Raw genomic sequence first — 20,128 nt, forward strand, 5'->3', positions numbered from 1 at the left:
AAGCGTCGATTAGGAGTTGTAAGCCGAAAACTGGTCAAATAATCAACTTTTTGGCCATGTTGATGAAAATGATCCAACTTTAAAAAGCTACAGTGGCTAAACGGCATGGCCGATTTTGACGTATTTAACACCAATCGACGCAGAATGTAATGTACTAAAAGAGACCTTTGAACAACATTTTTTGTAGGATTCGTTATTTAGGAGTTATAAGCGAAAAACTGAAAAAAGTGCACAATTTTCATAGTTTTTCGACTCCCAAAACTTAAGCAGACGTCAGAATCCGTCGCAAACTCACAGGACTCTCATTTGGGACCCCCAAAAGGTATTAAAACACTTTCCAGCTTTAGACGATTTTTTGGGGAGCATATGTCTAATTTGCCTGGGCTATTGAGGTTATGTTTTATGTTGTTTCCTGGTTCTCACAAGACAAGGAGTTCGATCTCAAGTTTATTTTCACATTGCATTTCCTTACGTTTTTGGAACGGATTATTGGCCTTAAGTGGCATTTTGCGGGTTTGCCAAGTTTAGAAAACATCACTAATGCACTAAGCTGGGCTCTAGCTCACGATTTGATGTTGGGCAATTAGGCTTTATAACTCTGCAAAAGGTGTGTATCCCTGAATTTATAAATTGCATTCTACACTTATTCACTGCCAAACATAATTCAGTAGAACCTTGATGAACCGAGAATTACACTAGCCTACATACCTAACTTCATTACCCCAAGTAAAATACCAAGATAATTTTTATAATTGTATTTGAATCGTATAATCTTAGTTTGTTAAAAATGGATTGTATGTTCAACAATTAATTGCAGTCCATTATTGTTAAGCAGTATGGTCCCAAATTATTGTTTATGATTTTGAAACATCACAGTTCATTTGTCAAAATTATAGTTGAAGCAGCCCAATGTCAAGTCACGCTTGTGCAATAGTTTGTTTACAAGCTTTCTCCAGACCACTGGGGAGGGCGTGTGCTCCCGCTATCTCCGCGTTCCGCCATCTTCGAACCCAAATCTGTCCCGCCACCTCCGAATTCTTGAGTGACCCTTATAAACCCGTCACTGCCTGCGTTATTAGCTGTCATTGCATCCACGGCTGCGAAGCCCCGTGGATGGAAGATTTAATGAAAATTTAACCCGTGGGTTAGGTTAGGTTAGGTCAGGTTAGGTTAGGTTAGGTTAAGTTAGGTTAGGTTAGGTTTGGACGGAAAGTCTTAACGCAGGAAGTAACCGAGGATTATAGGTGTCACTCTGAAATTCGGAGATAGCGGTACACGGAGGTGGCGGGACGCGGAGATAGCGGGAGGTAACCGGGGAGGGTGGTGTCTGATAAGCCGTCTATTGTTCACCCCCAAGAAGGTTCGACCCTCATTAGTGCCGCTCGGCTGCACTCAGTGGGGAACCCAATACCACAAATCAATCTTTTAAAAATGAATAAAAATATTTGGTAATAATTGTTATGTTAATATTCACCTTGAAATTTCAATAAATTTGGTGTAAAATTTGACAAAAATCGGCCATTTTGACAGATTATTAATACAGTACCAAATACCAATAAAGTACATTCATTGGTAATTAAATAATAGGTAAAAATTAACCGATTTTCGTAAAGTTTTACCCCCTGCTGTATGCTATGTCACAATAGCTGATAACGACATGGGTGATTAGTAACCATGGCAACTTGTTGAATGCGTGATGAAGGGAAACCCAAAAAAGAAGAACAAAGAGAAAGAATAATGACGTTGTTATCTTTATACCCTTTTTACAATTTCTGTTATTTGTTATCTTTATGTAAAATTTTATGATTTTGTTTTATAGGTTTATAAAATAATTCTTTTTAACTACGGGAATATCAATTTATAATTTATCAACGGGCTTCTCTTCTGAAACAGCAATACCGGATGCATAATTGTATTTTGATGTTGAAATTAAAATCACGACAAAAGTGTGTATATATCCATGGTCCCTATCGTTTAATCATTTAATATGTACACAATCAATGCTAAATAATCGTGGTTAGTTCTAACTTTATTTTTTATTATTCAAAGTGTCTACACAGTAAGACAATCCAAAGTCAAACCGGGCAATGAATACCCAAAAAACAACGTATCTTATCCTGTAATTGGAATACCACTCGCCGGCCAGTCCTTTAGGTTTAGGGAAGTAGTGCAAGTGCAAGTCTATAGCTTCAAGGTCTTACCCACCCCTTCCCCCTCTGGTCCTACTTGACTCACTACCCGCGCGTAAATACCCGCGTCATTAAATCTATTGTTTACGTAACATCACAGTAGTAGGCTAGATTTTTCTACTTTGAAACAGTACTGTAAAAAAAACTATTACGCAGTGCCCCTAGTATCAGGAGGGAGACAAGCACGAGTTGACTTTCATTTGACCATGGTAGTTCTTTTCTGCTTTATGTCTGTCTGTTCGTCCAGATGAATCTAATCGTAAAGCAAAACAGCCGATAACGACTAAACTAGTTATTGATATTGCATCATACGGCTTCTTTGCCGTTTGCTGTGAGGTCGTTGGAAACATATTGCTGTAATTTTGTCCTGGGAAACTAATGGTGGTTATGGAGATTTAGTTTTCTGTCCAAAACGTCAAAATATATTGTCTATCCGAAAAAGTCGGATATATAACGGATAGTGTCGGATATCGAATTTGGGCTCGGTTTGGATACGGATATCGGAACCGAACCGAATCCGACCCGATTTTTCGGATATCCGCACACCTCTAATTATTAGTACAGTAGAACTCCAACTATCCAAACTCTAACTAACGTAATCACCGATTATCAGAATCCCTTTCAGAAATCATTTAAAACCACAGCAATACAAATCGTACAGAAGCCGTGATCGCGGCAAAATTGAAAATCTCTCTTGGTCATGTAGACATCATCACCATCTCCCGTGGTGCCGTAAACATCGTAATCGATTTTTGCGATCAACTGGGATACAGTCCCATGGTCCCAAGTCCCAAATGATTCGGATGGTTAGAGTTATACTGTTATGTAAATTTAGTCTTCAAATTTAGAATGGAATCCTGTATGGAACAAAAAGAGCGATAGAGTTAAATAATAATTTAATCCAAATAAATCTCTAATCGTATGTTTTTTTTTTTTTTTTTAAATTGGGTTTTCTCATTTTTGTTCATTAAAAACATACCATTTCCTAATTTCTCTTCAATCCATTTTGTAGGGCTAAAAAAAAAAAATTAGTAGGCCCTAACTTGAAGTGTTCTTTTACAAATTAATGGTCACAGAGAAAATGAAAAAAAAAATAAGTTTAAAATTCCTATGTTATTCTTATGGAGAATTACTTAACTGTTGTAGTTTGTTTTTTATGGATATAGGTCCAGTCAAACACAGTATTAAATTATGAAATCTAATAAATATTTCAGTTGAATAATGATAGTAAAACTAAACAGGTTTTTATAGCATGTTTTGAACATTTCAGACCCAGCATATCTTCAATTCTTTGGAGACGATTTCTTAAGATTACTGCTATTGAGATTTGTCTTCTGTCACGTCGTCCTACATCTTCATAGATCGTTCAAGGTCAGAATCACTCAAACTATTTTAATACTTGATGGAACATTTTTTTTATTTCATAAGTCTACCAAAGAAGTGTGTTTTTATACATACTAGTGGTCGCCTCGTGGTCGACAACTCGACCAAATTATATGTATATTGTGCAAACCTCTATATTTTCACCCCACGCTGTAAATAAAATATGTGATTGGAATTGCTTCTATTTGTTTTGATTTTCTGTTTATATTTTGTTGTTATTTCGTCACCAGCATGACATCCCATGTGAAAACCCATGTTAATTTTTTTTAAATTTCAAACTCATTTTTTGTGTCTATTTTTGAGCCTATTTTACTGCACTTCTACAGGAAAATATCTTTCTAACAGTATGCATAGGTTTTCCATACGATGCACACGAGCTGAGAAAAAAGGTTTTAATGAAACCTGCTTGCCTATTAATATATGGATTTGGTTTTGACTATTTAAGCCTTAAAGGTTAATATTACAGACTTCCACTTACCTAACTATCTATGAGAGTGTGACTCAACAAAAACTCTGCTAAAAGGTATACTTTCAATCAGCTGCAACATACATTAAGCAGAAAAAAGTGGTGTGGAACTTCCCCTCAAACCGCCTAAATTTTGCGAACAGAGTATAGCACAGTAGACTGTTAGGTCTGATCAACGGCCTAGACTACTACTTGGTGTTTTTTTTTTTTTTTTTTTTGCCAGAAGACAACACAGTAGATTTAAGCTTTAAGTCCTGTCTCAATCAGGTCTGATGTGCAACTCTTGAGCAGGTCTCTGGCAGAGATTGATAGGAAAAGACATATAAAATTAACGTTGGACAGGTCTGGTGGAAGTTGTCGGATGGGTGGTCTCTTTGTGAGTTGCACCTCAAGTCAGACATTTACCTACTTTTTGCACACCCTCGATCTTTGTGTCCACCAAAAACTTTTTCAAATTATTTGGACATTTGTATTCATTATAAGAGGGGAAGGCATAAAAAATAAGCTAAGTTAATGGATAAATGACCAAACTAACTAAAGATCATTAATCAGAATGGCATGTGTTGTGCAGGGAAGGCAGCTGAGACCGCGGTGTCAGCCACCATTGCCAGACGCCGACCTGCTAGAACATCCGGCCCTGCAACATCTGGTGCTGGATCTGGCGTCACACCTTGAGGTAAATGAAAACTCAACAACTTTATTAATGTAACTGTCTCTAAATTATGTTTCATGAGGATATTGCAAGTGTAGTTTTATTTGGTGAGTGGGTGGCTCGGTCGGTAGCAAGACGGAAACTGTGTAACTACAGTGATTTTGTAGGTTTGGGTCTCATTGGTGCCACTTAACATTCATATACATTAGTGATGGACGGATCCAAGAAAATGTCGGTACCGGATCCGGATCGTGAAAAATTCGGATCCGGATCAAGAACATGATAGATACGTACTGTCATAAAGACAGTTTTTTTTTTTTTTTTTTTTAACTTAATATTTATAGAAATCTAATTTAAATCATACTGTTTAAAATGAAGTTGGTAATGTTTAAAGGTTGATATAATAAGATATAAGAATAATATAGCTTATATAGCGATGCAATGTATCAGAACATGTCGACGTCTAAAAATTCTTTGGCTGGCTAAAGAATGGTGAAAACCGGAGTTCCCTATCTCTTCTCTATACAAAGTAGTAGCCAATATTACCAAGATTACATTTTTATCATAATCTTCTTATTATAAAATTAAACTTCCTGCTAAGTTTGCACAACCATCTTACTTGAATACTTGTTGTCTTAATCTTTGACCGAAGTATATCGGATAGATTGCGTCGTTATACTAATATTTACAAAATTATTATATACAAAACTTGTTTTACAAAGTATCGTAAAACTTAAAACTTGAAACTTAAGCTGTGGTAAGCGTGTCTATTTCTCAACCTGGCATCAAAGGATCATTTGACAACTCGTCAAGACTATACAGGGGCCTATTTGTGAGCAAGTTCTTCAGCTCGGACTTAAACGCTGTACCGTCAAGGTTCCTTAGGTGGTTTGGAAGGGAGTTGTAGATTTTGATAGCCGATCGGGGGTATCTCCTTAAGGTATGGCTCAAGCGGCAGCGAGGCATATCCAGGTCATGGGCCCTTCTTATTCCATACTCATGCCTATCACCTCGGGTCACAAAATCACTTAGGTTTTCCTTTAGCAAGACCAGACTATTAAGTACGTACTGGCTCACCACTGTGAGGATTCCCAATTCTTTGAAGATGGGTCGGCAATGTTCTCTTGGGCCTTTAGATGTTATCACCCTCACAGCTTTTTTTTGTAGCAGAAGTATTTCATGGCATGCAGGGGAGTGTCCCCAGAGCACTATTCCGTACATCAAATGGCTATGAAATAAGGCATGGTATATGGTTACCAGATAGGTCTTAGTGATTTCATCTCGGAGTTTCCTTAGCAGATAGAGAACTCTGGATAACCTAACGCATACCTTATCAATGTGGTTAAACCAGTTTAGCCTAGAGTCCAGCCAAAACCCAAGCAACTTCACAGCTTCCTCATGATCAGTCCTCGACTTGAGGGTGCACATCAAAGATTGAGTCTTTTCTTCATTTATTTTGAAGCGATTAGCAATAAACCAGGACTTAGCCTCAACAAACAACTCGTCCGCTGTATCCCTCAACAGGTTAATGTCCTTCCCTCTAGTCACCAGGGTGGTGTCGTCTGCAAAGAGGAGGGTGCAGCCGTTTAGCCAAAGGTCGTTTATCATGATGCTAAACAGTAGAGGGCCTAACACCGAACCTTGAGGAACGCCATGGGGAACAACCTGGACATTTGAGGACACTCCGTTCACTGATACAAATTGCCTACGATTTTCTAAATAATTCTGCAAAGAGCACAACACTGTACCACCAATACCATATTTTTTCAGTTTCCCTAAAAGGATGTTGTGGGAAACAACATCGAACGCCTTACTCAGATCGCATAACCTCAGCATGACTGAGTCATTGCACTCAAAGGCATCTGAGAAGAGATCAGTCAGATTCATTAGGGCTGTAGTAGTTGAGCGCCCACTTCGGAAGCCGTGCTGGGCATCCGAAAGCAAGTTGTTACTTTCAAAATATTTAATTAGCTGCCTCTTCATCACAGTCTCAAGTACCTTAGAGAGCACCGGAAAGATAGATATGGGGCGGGAGTTAGACGGATCTGAGGGATCTCCCTTTTTAAAGATTGGAATGGTCCTAGCAACTTTTAGGACATCTGGAAAGGACCCTTTTAGTAAGCACAAGTTAACTAGCTTAGTTAGCGGTGTACATGTCAGATGTATAATACCTTTAAGTATAGAACAGGAGATACCATTTACATCTTGGCTGTCAGAGTTTTTGAAGCCCTTCACTAAACTTATAATATAACGTTCACTCACCTCAGTCCAACTTGTTAGTGTGTGGTTAGTGGCATAATCAGTGACTGCAGCAACCGGATCTTCATGCTGCAACAAGGAGAGGTTGTTGATGATATCATCAGCTATCCTGACAAAATAGTCATTGAAAACATCAGGGGACGCAGTTATCTTAGGGCTAGGGCTGGACCTCCTGTGCTCATTTACGACATCCCACGCAGCCTTACAAGTATTGGACGCCTTCAATATTTTGTTTACATTGCTGACTTTCTTTGATTCCTTAACTTTAGCACTGTAGTCTTTCTTTAGTTTAGAATATAGAGCAAAGAATTTAACTTTTTGATTTAGGTCAACAGCAAGTTTGTAATGATCGTGCACTAAGATCACTAAGGAACGCAATTTCCTAAGGTCTGAGGAGTACCAGGATTTGTCAATGGCTGTACATTTAGTCTTTTTACTACCAAGTTTATAGATTTTCACCGGATACACTACATCAAACTTATCCTGGATCAAGTCGAGAAATAACCTGAATGCAGTATTAGGCTCTGTAGTGAGTTGTAGGCCTAAACAGTTCCAGTCCACGATATTTAATTCGTCTATGAGCAAAGGCAGGTTATCCTTATCAATAAATCTCTTAGTGGCTACGTTCTTATCTGCATAGGAAGTATTTGACCTTACCTCATCAGCCTTGATCTTCAAGAGAACTGCTCCATCATGGTCGGCAACCACAGAACTCACCACCTTTACCTCGTAGTCCCAGGAGTCTATGTTAGTGGCTGTTGCATCCAAACAAGCCAGTCCACGGGTTGGAAGTCTCGAAGTTACATAGAGGCCGTAGCTTCGCAATAAGTTGACAAAAGTAGCTTCCTCCCTAGATTGGGCGCTCAAGGTGAACATTAAAGTCCCCACAGATAACAAGTTTCCTCGGACAGAGTCTGCTAAGATAGTCGAGGCAGAGTTCGAGCTGGTAGATAAAAGATTCAAAAGCTCCGTCAGGAGACCTATATACACATATTAGGATGGTGGAAATATCCACTATCTCAATAGCCGTCAGTTCGAGAACTAGCTCAACACAAAATCTGGTCAGATCGATATTCTTATAAGTGAAAGCAGCAGTCGCAAAAATTTCCACTCCCCCATTTTTGTGTTCTGTACGGCAGTAGGCACTTACTAATTGAAGTTTATCAAGGCAATTGTAGAAGTCACATTCAACTCTATCTAACCAATGTTCAGTTATGCACAAAAAATCGCAATCCACTTCATTGACAAATAAGGAAACTAGGGCAGACTTAGTCCTAAGACACTGGACATTCAGATTTGCAATGGTCACAGAATGTTGGTGTAGGTTAGAGTCAATATTGTCTGTGTGTGTACCTAGGCTTACACGAGAATTTTCATTAGGTTGCTTAATGCCTAAGCCTAGACCTCTCTGGCTTAGACTTATGTTGTCACAGTTCGGTGAAATGTTCGTCCTAAAAAAGGATAATTCCTAGTTACTCGTTCCCCCCTAGGCTCCCGACTCGATGGCAGAAATGCTCTCACCAACACTCCCCTAGGCCAAAAGCTAGGGTCCAATATCTCACCAGCTACATCTAAAGGAACTCCCACTTTGAACGAGCAATAGGAGTTGTGGCGAGTTTTTCATTGGATGCACTCACTGTCTGAAACACCTTTAGAAGCCAAGAAGTTCAAGTGCTGAGTCACATGACACATCTGGTGAAACTCTTGAAACAAAGAAAAATGATTTCTGACGCACAGACTTGAGGTTATCAGCAGCGCCGCTCGTCCCTATTATTACAGAGTTTAGCTTCTGCTTGTTCCCGTGGTTGAGGTTCTGCGTAGGCCTAGTTCTTTCTGAATCAGTTGGTCTTGATTTAAAATGATTTTTCACCACATTAGAATAGGAGACTCGAGAATTGGTCGATATTGATTTATTACCATTGATATTCCTCATTCCACTGTTTTCGTACATCTCAATTTCATGACGATGACTTGCAGTTTCAGTTTCAATTCCTGGTAAAGGTTCATTTCCACTTTTTATCTGTCCAACATCGGTTTCAACTACAGCTTCAGCTTCACTCCGTTCCGAAAACATGAGTCCGTTTCGGTTCCTTTTTTCCTTCAGTTCCCGTCCAGAGTCTATTTGTAGATTCACTGGTACTTGAATTTCATCTTCGTTTGCATCCACCAATGGCAAATTTGTAGCTGTCATGTTGTCGATGTCTGCTGGTGACGTCATCGTAACTTCTATTCTCTGACTTGAATCTAACATGTCTGTTTCCTGCATAGAACTAACCTCAACTTTGTGTAAATCCATAATTTGATTTAGTCCAACCTTAGTCTTAATGCTATTCGTTATAAGAATATTAATTTTCTTCTCAAGGTTTAGTCCTATTTTATGGAAAGCTGCTACCTTACTTTTCATGTCGTTAAGTTCACCAATCAAGTTTGTCAGCGGAGGTTCGTCATGCACAATGTGGTCCTTGATCCTTTTAGTGCAGGGACTGCAAAACCACTTAACATGCTCTTCAATCTTCCTGATATCGTTAAATATTTTCGCAGATATATTCACACATCTAGCGTGGTGCCACGAAACGCAATAACCATCGCAGAGAAGGGTTTTTTCGTTATCTAAACACAATTTAGAACACACCGGGCACTTGCTCTCAACTTCGCCTTTCACCATTACCACAGCCTTCCAATTACCAACTGCCCACCATCAAAAACATCTGTGTATTTACTCAGAAAAATATGAAATGGGGGGGTCTTGACTTGTTATTCACCCTGTATGGACACAGACAGTCTTGTATATGGACACTGATAGTCTTGTTCATGAACACAGATATTCTTTTATGGACACTGACAGTCTTGTATATTGACAAAGTTAGTCTTATCCACACCACTAAAACAGCCCAGCCAAGACACAGAGACATACACCAGCACAACACACGACATGCCGCCAATTTTTCCCTCCCACAACACCATCTGAGTCTGTACGAGAAGAAACCATCCTACAAAGATGCTCTGTACTTTAACAACCTACCAGAGCACCTCAAGAGAGAACAACCCAATCTGTTCAAGAAGCACCTGACAACATGGCTTATGGACTGGCCGTTCTACTCTGAGGATGAATTCTTAAACAATAAGCTACCATGAAAAAAATAAGAAAAAGAAGAAAAAAATTCTAATTGTAATTGCAAATTACTGTAATAGTTTACGTACATACTGTACATTTTATGTACCTGACGCATGAATGTTCTCTAGGAATATTTCAATAAAGATTTTGTCTATTGTCTATTGTCTATTGTCTATGGAGACTAACTTTGTCCATCCTTAAATAAACAAGTCAAACGTATCCAGTCTTAGACCCTGTACACATGGGAGTGTTGCCACCAACAATTGTTGTACCAATTGTTGTACCAACAATTATCAGTTTGTACTATTAGGAGTTTATCGTTCCCCAAGCGCAAGCAGTAAACTATTTTTAGATAAACTTAGTTTTGTGATTGACAGGCTCTTAGGAATTTGTAAAAATATAATTGTAGCTGGGGACATTAATATAAATGTATTGGATAAAAAACACACCTATAGCCTAAACAGTTTTCAAACATGCTAAAAAGCCACAGCATGAGATATTTGGTGGACTTTCCCACAAGAGTTGTTAAAAATTCCAAATCCTCTATTGATAATTTTTTAACTAATATTACTGATGTACAGATGTATGTATATGGTTTAATTACTTGTTTGTCAGACCATGATGGTCAGGTACTTGAGATGAATATTACCCTTGATCATGACAAAAAAAATCCATAGTAAAAACTTGTAGAAATCTTGGCCAAGAAAACATCAATTTGTTTAAATCAAAACTGAAAGATGAGAATTGGATGGAAATTTACATGTCTCCTATTGAATTTAAGTACTCTAAGTTCCATCAGAATTTTTTTTATTATTTTAATGAGTGCTTTCCACAAATTACTGTTAGAACAGGCTCCAAAAAGAATTGCTGGATGAATACTAGGTTAAGAGAAGAGAGGGAAACTATTGTTAGGCTAAATAAGTGTGCAAGAGATCAAGATAAAGAGTGCAAAGAGCTTAAAACTCGTCAAAGAAAATTTAAATTTGATCTTTTAAAAATAAAAAAAGAATATTATAACAAAAAAATTAAATGTTCATCAAACATTTCAAAAACAACGTGGTCAATTATTAACAAGGAAGTCTTTAACGGCAAAAAACAAAAAGAACAGGAAAATATGTCATTAAAAGTTAACAATAAGATAGTTAACAATCCAAAAGAAATAACAAATAATTTTAACTCATTTTTTACAAAATCCTCAACGTTACATACAAAATTTTGTAATACTACATCAGACACCTCTTCAAAAAATATATGGCATACAAAATTGTATTTCGAACCAGTAACTGATACCGAAATAATAACTATTATACAATCTTTAAAAAATAAAACAACATCTGGCTATGACGATTTATCAGTAATAATGTTAAAATAGGTGAAAGAGGAGATTAAATTCATTTTAATGCATCTAATTAACTCATCATTTGTAACAGGAATTTTTCCAAATGAGCTTAAAATTGCTAGAGTGGTACCCGTTTATAAGAAAAACTCTAATAAAGATATTTCAAACTACAGGCCAGTGTCAATTCTCCCGGCAATATCAAAGGTATATGAGAAGGCAGTGTACAACAGGTTGAACAGTTTCTTGAGCCAGAATGATCTAATTGATAATGAACAACATGGTTTCCGTGCTGGTAGATCAACTGTTACATCAGTGGTTAGTTTCATTGAAGCCGTGATAAATTCACTAGATAAGGGTTTAAATTCAGCTGGCATCTTCATGGACATGTCCCAGGCATTTGATAATGTAGACCACCATCTAGCTAAACTTGATAATTTGGGTATTAAAGGAGTCACTCTCAAATGGTTTAAATCATACTTAGAGGAACGTTACCAATTTGTGGAAATATCAACTTTGTCAAAAAATAACATCATCCAAAAAACAAGATCTAATTTATCAAAGATATCATCTGGTGTCCCACAGGGATCGATTCTTGGTCCTCTTTTATTCATATGTTACCTTAAAAATCTTCCAAATTCTCTAAAAGACGCAGGTAGTAAGATAAGTATATATGCAGATGATATTAATCTTAACACAACTGGGAAATCCCTAACTGATTTAGAAGTGTCTGCTAAATTAGAATTAAAAAGTCTGAATCAGTTTTTAAAAGACCATAATTTAGTACTTAATACTAGTAAAACTAATTTCATTCTTTTCAAAACAAAAAGAGACAAAAATGATATAAGTATAAAGTTAGATATAGATACAAATTCCATTGCTCAAGTTCAAACCTCAAAACTATTGGGTTTGATAATAGATGAGGATTTAAGCTGGAATAAACATATTGAGTATTTAATAAAAAAACTAAATTCTGGTATATTCGTCCTAAGAACAATGTCATATCTCTGTGAAGGATCAGTCCTTAAAATGATATATCATGCTCATATTGAATCACATATTAACTATGGAATTAGTATTTATGGTGGGACAAAGAAAAAGAATTTAAAAAAGATTTTGAAAATACAAAAAAAAGCAATCAGGATAATACATAAATTAAAATATAACCAGTCCGTCAAATCTTATTTTAAAGGGATGGGCATTTTTACAGTTCACGCCTTATATATTTTTGAAACAATTAAATATTTTTTAAATATTGCTGAGATTCAAGAATTGCCTGTGCATAATTATAATACAAGGGGTAAAAATTATTTAGCTAAAGAAAAACCAAGACTGGAACTTTTTAAAAATAAACCTTCTTATATTGGAAACTATTTTTTTAGAAAACTTCCTAGTTTTTTAAAAAACGAAAAAGACAAATCTAAATTTATATGAAAAAACTGAAGGCATTCTTACTTGACCTTGCACCTTACAAAATAGAAGATTATAGTAATTTAAATTTAAAATAATGTAGCCTATAGTATTTTGTTTAAATGTTTCTTATTGCTAATTTAGGTAGTAAGTAACAATAGACACTGTTCATGTACGAAAATTTGTACTGTGTGAATAAAGACTCTTTGAATCTTGAATCTTGAATCTTGCAACGTGCGTTACGTGTCGCGTGTTGCAACACGCGTCTTAGAAACACAGCAATCAAATGTACACATACAGCGCCAGTGCTTTGGCCAACATGCGTTCCTACGCGCACCTGGGAGGTTCATCGAGCAACGCGTGCTAGCAGCGCGCTTCGAGTTACGAAGGTTCTAATGGAACCGTACACATGTGAGCGTTGTAACGCGCGTTTTGGAGTAGAGGGGAGTAGGTTTATGTATGTTTACTGTGTACTTCTAAACAATATATTATGGTAATTACGAGGTTCTCTTCTGTGAAATCCAATCCCTAACAATGCTCTCACAAGGTGCTGGACAGACTTTTTCGTTTAATGAAGCAATTAACATGCTTGAAGTAGCAAAAGCAAAAAGAACATAGTTCAACATATACAACATAGTACAACATAGTTAGTTGTTTTAAGATTGTTTAACACTCACCCTGCATTCGTATCCAGGCTAAAAACAAAAACTAAAGGCAAGAGACAGACGGACTCATGAGAACAGGGTGGATTATTTTGTAACATACACACAGCCTCAGAAGTCTGCAAGCAGGCGGACTATCCCTTCCCTCCTCCACCTCGTGCATTCCCTACTTGATGATTTTTTTTCCTATGTGATTTTCATAAATGCATTCTGTGGTTAGGGGAAGATGAAGTTTTCAGTGATGATGATTTATATTTAGTGCTGTTGTACTCAGTACCTAAAATAAGAAACATTGGAAAAACATGTTTTTTATTATTAATATCTCCATTGGTAAACGTGGATCCCAAAGGACACGATGAGGTCTGAAAGCTTCAATCAAATTTTTTTTTATGTAATGCTTATAATTATGCAAAAACTAACCAAAGAAACGGAACCACGTGTGGAACAGGATGACAGTCCCTCAAAAGTAGGTGTAAACCAACCACAGTGCACATAGTGGTATTGCAGAGGGATAAAACAACGTTGAAAACACCTCTATGCTCATGTGCAGCAGAAAAGTCTGCAGGAGGATTTTTAAAAATCGCCCGAGAGGTGTTTCCCGAAAATCTGTCCTCGAACTCAAGTGGATTCCGGCAGACGGACAAACTTTTGTGTGCGTTGCCCCATTTGAAAACTTGGGGAGCGAATATTAGTCTGCCCGTTTGCGTGAGTCATCTGTCTCTGTGTGCGCCGGCCTTAAGTATGACATTGTCTTAGTAAAGTGAACTGCTTCACCTCACATTCTTCAAATTTTTTTATACTTATAGATCCTCCTGCTTGTTGTAGGTGCGGAGTCACTTTGAAGGCAACGAGATGATGGATTGACTCACAGATATCACGCAGTTTGTCCATACCTCCGATGTTCTCATTGTTACTTTATCTAGTATTTGGCTAATGGAGATTACGCTTTTTTGTACCTTTTCAGTTGATGTAACAAAGCGAAAACATGACATTGAGATGATTCACCTATGTAACCTTGCTGGCGTAAGATTTTCTTGATCATAATAAGTCTAGATAGTAAAATAATGAGAGAAAGGAATTGGCTTGAAATGTCTATTTTGTTTGTGGATGAGGTTAAACAATTACAAAACAAAAACAAATTCAGAAACATAAGCTGATTAATAATGTTTCCAAATTTTATGTTTCTATAAATTTGTTTAGTAAGTGTGGTATTGTATGCCTTTTAATATAACTGAAAATTTATAGCTTAGAAAATAAATTTTTTCTGATAACTAGACTCTAGACAAGAATAATATTGAAAAATAATTTATACTTACAAAAACTTTTTAAACAGTGTATACATCTAATAATGGCAAAAAAACTTAATCCTGACTAAATTTAATCTTCTTCAATCACGATTACCAGATAATGTTTGTTACCTATTACTAATTTGAAACAAAAACATGAAAGAGTTGATAAAAACATAGAATTTTGAGTATTTCGACAAATGCTCCACAATTTGGTTTAAACCCTACAATAAACATAATCTGTAAAATATATCTAGCAATATAGCTTTTATAAAAATTATATTTGTACTTTATTCTTTGTTGAATTTGGGTAATCATTTTTTTCTAAATGGTGATGGGTGATGGATGGCACTTGAATAAGTAAAATATTTTGAAGATCTCTTTGCTCATTTGTCCTTAACATGAAGTCGGTCTGTCATGCCCGTAAACTGTTTAGTCTTAGTAACAAAAGACAAAAACAAAAACTTGTTATGACTTAAAATGCTAGAGAATTATAAGCAGTCTGTACATTCCAGATTTCCTTCCTTAAAAATTGTTTAGCTACAGTTTCGAAACCATAGAAATCTTGTGCAAAATGCTGTATAATCTGCTTTGTTTGAACATATCTTTAAAATATCACTCTCGACTCTTAATATTTTACTAAGCTGTAACTTAAAAGCCTCAAATTATGATCTATGATTTTTATTAGTAACACAACTTGAAACGTTTTACTTTTATTAACTGTGCAAAATGTAAATGCATTACTTTACAAAGCAAAACATTTATTTAAGTAAAAAAAGTACTTTAATAGCTATTTACCTTACAAGTGTAGTAAGAGCGTTTTTACATCACGCAGGTGAATGTTGTGCAACGAGCGGAAGCGAGTTGCATAATTTACCGAAGTGATGTAAACACGCTCTTGCGTAACGTGTAACGTACAAGATTTTACCTGACCCGACAATATACAGGATGTTACGAACAATATTTTTCATTATCCATTTCACTTATCTTCTAACAGTAACGTTCATTTACAAACAAAAGCTAGGTTAGGAAATTTCTTAAAAACATATAGATATCCCAAGAACAAAACAACCTGCGCAGAAACGAAAAGATCACGTGGTTCGCGCAGGTAGGTGTGGCGTAGCATTCAAACCTGCGCGGCTCGAAACGGCCCAGGGTTCTTTTGTTTCTGGTATTACTATAACAATAAAATTCAAGCGCACAGCTGATTTCTAGCGTTGAACGTCGTTGGCTCCATAGAGGTATAGGCCTATATTTTTAAGTTATCCACTCAATGTTATTTAAATGGGTTTCATTACATCACCGAGTGAGTTTTTCTCAACTTTACATCACTCGAGAAGTAACGAAGTTATATACATCACGCTTGGGATAGGGAAGTTTAACATGGCGGGTTAGGTAAAACAATTTAGACAATATATGTACCTATGTTACTTAAAGAATTGTATACTTTATAGTTTAATTATTGTGTCTATTATCAAACTACAATATTATCAAAACCAGTAAAATAATGGATTTTATTTTGGGGAAAGGTGTGACAGTCTACCAAATCATACCCCAATTGATTCAAATTCACCTTTATAGTGTACATTTTACTTACTTAACTTTTTCTTTAGATTTTCAGGTATAAAAATTGTTGCTCCTAAATTATTAAATTTAAACTTAACCACAGTAGAGGCTGATTATCCAACCCAACCTTATGGATCTGTTGAAGACAATTTTAGGGTTTTTTCGGTTTTGTCAGAGAGTGCTTTGTTTTTAATATTTATTTATTCTCATTCAAGCAAGTATAAAAACATTTTTTGACTACATAGATCATTGTGTTTTTACAGACTAGAACTAATATGCAACCGACTGAAACACTTATACATAAATAATTAAAATGTGTTAACACTAAAAACAAATACTCCATGCCATATGAAAAACTTAAAGTTGTGTAGCATCCAAGATAAGAATCAAAAGGTTAACTCAGGGAAAAGTAATCAAACAACTTTATATTTGTTGACCATAACTAATAATATATTAATATTTGTTGACCCTTTAACTATGGTTTGTGCCTTTAGGAGACTCTTTGTAGAAAAATATTTTTCAGGGAAGACCTCATTGAAGTATACAGTTGATAGGAGTGTGGCTTATGGTTTTCCTACAAGTTTCTGATCCTTACTGTCTTTATATATTGGTATCAATTATTATCCTTCAATGTAGTCTTTAACTATTAAGATCTTGTCAAACGTTTTACAAGTATTTTGACTCCTTTATTCTAACAAACACAGACGTTCTTCTTCTCATGGGGATCAATAGTCTGTGTAAAAACAGCTCTTTTGGGGTATGAGGATTGGCACATGTCACAACAAACATGTTAAGGCTAAGTTTGAGTTAATTTAGTAGGGTTTGTAGTTTATAACAAGGTTACTACTGAAAGCCTTACAAGAAAGAGATCTGTAGTAAATCCAATACAGAATATTTTATAACTAAGACAACTCTAGAACGTTATGTCATGTGAATAAAGTCATCAAGTGTTTACGCTCATGTTAATGTAAAATACTTCACATTTAGGTTTTTTTAGCGTTGAAACTTATTCTATATAGCGAAACTGCTTTAAATTCATATCCCTGTGCATAATTTTTCACATAATAGTAAATAGTTCTAGTTATAAAAGGGAGAATAGGAAGTGTACATACATGGTCAGCATCGTCTGTTGACAAAGAACAAGTCTAGAACGAGATCAAACTTAAACTTCAGCTCGTCTGGAGAGAGGTATAGAGGTGTTTTCGGCCTCAATCGAGTCAATATTTAAATAAAAAATTGACTTCTTTAAAGCTTTAATTTTTCGACACTACTATAATACTGTACAAATATTATACTAACAGGTTGTAAAATGAATGCTAGGGTTCAAATTATCGATACTATATTTATACAATATACATAATATATAAATATATACATATATAAATATTTATAAATAATATATCGAAGCTTTCTGTGTGGTGTTTCTCCTAAGCTGGCCAAGTCTTTGCTTGTTGAAAGGTCGGAAAACATTTTGTCAAACCACTGCCAATATCTGTTTGGAGAGAATTACTGCTACATTCGTCGAGTCTCGGTATAACTGTGGAAAATTGTTTTGATGCGCATCATACTATTGAAGATTATTTGTAAAAAGGTCATTATATAGGCTAATTAATATTCTGTTAACTAATTATTCCCAGGATGGATTGTTACATCTTTTGATTTACAACATATCAATTATTTATCATAACTAAAATATTAAACATCCAAATTTAGTCAGTTTTTAGGGTACACTTTGTGCCATCTTTTAACAATGAAGAGTGTAGCATTAGTTCTCCATCAGCCGAGCTATAATTAATTGCTAGAGAGTGAACTTGGGTTTATCATCTCACTTCAGTGTCCGTCTCTTGAATATGTTAAGCTACAGAATTCTCAATACTGATACAGTACCTCTAATAACCTCTAATGTTGATGTATTGGAAACGATACATGTCTCTTTTCCTATTGATCTATACGTTTTATTGTGTTGAAATGTAACCTAAACAAAACGGCTTCATTTATGTAATCATGCTAATCCTATATCAGTTCCCTTGGAGACATACACTGATGCCCAAGTTCTCTTACAAGATCTACTGTCTGAACATTCTCAATTTGTATTATAAAGTTTCACAATGATTTCGAGCATGAAATCTCCCATGTATATATCATAATGTAAAATTATAATTGATTTTGACTAATACTTAATTTCACTCAAAATGTTATTGAACATTATTTTTGAATCTTAGAATTTTTATATTTGGTGAATTCATCTGTATCGTTTAATGTTGAGGATTTTGTGTGTTTTAATATCAGTAATCATTGAAATCTTTGTGGTGCGTTTCAGATAGTTTCACTAATGTAAATATTTCATTTATTAGTGTATTCTAGACTCACTAGTTTTTTGACATTCCTTGTTTAACAATGAACAATAAAGTGATATCTCCATTAATATTGTTTGTAACACCAAAGTAAGGTTATATTTGTAATTTTTTTATAATTTAGACATAGTTTTGGATGATTATTTTGTTATTTAACATGTATTTTAAAAATTTGTAAGTTGCCTGAGAACTATCAATCTTTTTTTAAATTTGGCTTTTACTGTTCATTAAATTTTTGTTAAAGGCTTGGTTATATGTATTGTTAGTCTTATTTAGTTGAACTTGTATTGGATATTTTATTTTAAAAATATAACATAATATGGTTTTTTAAATTATGGAAAATAATCATCCTCCAAAACACCGCCTTTATCCGCTTGATGTTATGATTGTGTTTTACTAAAGAATTGTTTTAAAATAAATTCCCAAAACGCTCAAACTGGCAAAAACTCTATATGCCACAAAATTGTAACAACTTCCAATCCAAATACTGTTACTTTTATTAGTTGTTTACAGTGATTGTTATATTTGGTGTCTCCTAAAAGTTGTTGTAACATTGTTTTAAGTGTTTAAAAGCTAATCATATTGATTATTCTTTTTCTAAAAGAAAATTCTATACATTCAATATACTACTCTTAAAAAACTCTAATTAAAGTTTGCAAAACTTATACAACAGTTTTTAAATTCTCAATTTGAGCCAATAACATACAAATCACAATTGTCTAAAAATGATTTCACCTCACGTTTAAATATTTCATTATTCATTTATTTATATGTTATACGATGTCATTGGCTACAGTTATATATTTTGAAACAATTAAACTGATAAATAATATATAAAGTTAATGTTTATAGTTTCCAATTATTTTCAGTCGTTAATCATTTAAAATTAGTTTTCTTTAAGGTATCAGTAAATCAGGCGAAATAAATATTTCACATAAATTTTTAATCAATATATGCTTTGAACGATTGATGATTTTAGTTTTAGGACACTTAAATTTACTGAACACTGCAAATATGAAAACATTAATTTAATATTTACGTTTATTTAGTATATTTTCATGTTTGTTGTACTACACTCTACACTCGTTTGTATATACATTACATTTAGAATCAAGGTTCCATGTCTTCATGTAAAATATCAACTGACCTTGACAAATTTCTTAAATTTTTAGCATTTTTATGAATCAAGTGTTCTTATCAGGCAATTTTTATGTACGAACCGACACGAAAGCTACGTATTAGTCGTTCTGTAGATACGATATTATAAACCTCATTCTCCGTTCCCTCGACTGTTTCATGGCCGAGATGCATCTTAGTATTTTAAGTTCTGTAAGTAAACTTTCATATCATTTAATAACGTCGCTAGACTCGGATGTGATAATTAATTGTTTTTATAAAACATACTTCTGAGGTTGTACTTACGAGAGTTTTATAGCGATAAAATATATTT

The 20,128-nt window shown here is 35.0% G+C and overlaps 1 protein-coding gene across 2 annotated transcripts in view; it reads left to right on the forward strand.

Annotated features, from left to right (window-relative positions):
• LOC128994846 (protein SCAI-like) overlaps positions 1-18,523 on the forward strand; it is a 71,927-nt gene extending 53,404 nt beyond the window's left edge. For both annotated transcript variants that reach the window (XM_054419659.1, XM_054419660.1), the window contains exons 14-16: positions 3,460-3,560; positions 4,610-4,714; positions 14,298-18,523. In XM_054419659.1, coding sequence (XP_054275634.1) covers positions 3,460-3,560; positions 4,610-4,714; positions 14,298-14,336 — 245 coding nt within the window. In that variant the 3' untranslated portion in view covers positions 14,337-18,523. The remainder of the gene's footprint in view (positions 1-3,459; positions 3,561-4,609; positions 4,715-14,297) is intronic.
• Positions 18,524-20,128: the final 1,605 nt, after the last annotated feature.

Source organism: Macrosteles quadrilineatus, unplaced genomic scaffold, assembly GCF_028750875.1.
Source record: "Macrosteles quadrilineatus isolate MER2022 unplaced genomic scaffold, UCM_ALF_1.0 Scaffold_5__1_contigs__length_97177068, whole genome shotgun sequence".
Taxonomy (NCBI): domain Eukaryota; kingdom Metazoa; phylum Arthropoda; class Insecta; order Hemiptera; family Cicadellidae; genus Macrosteles; species Macrosteles quadrilineatus.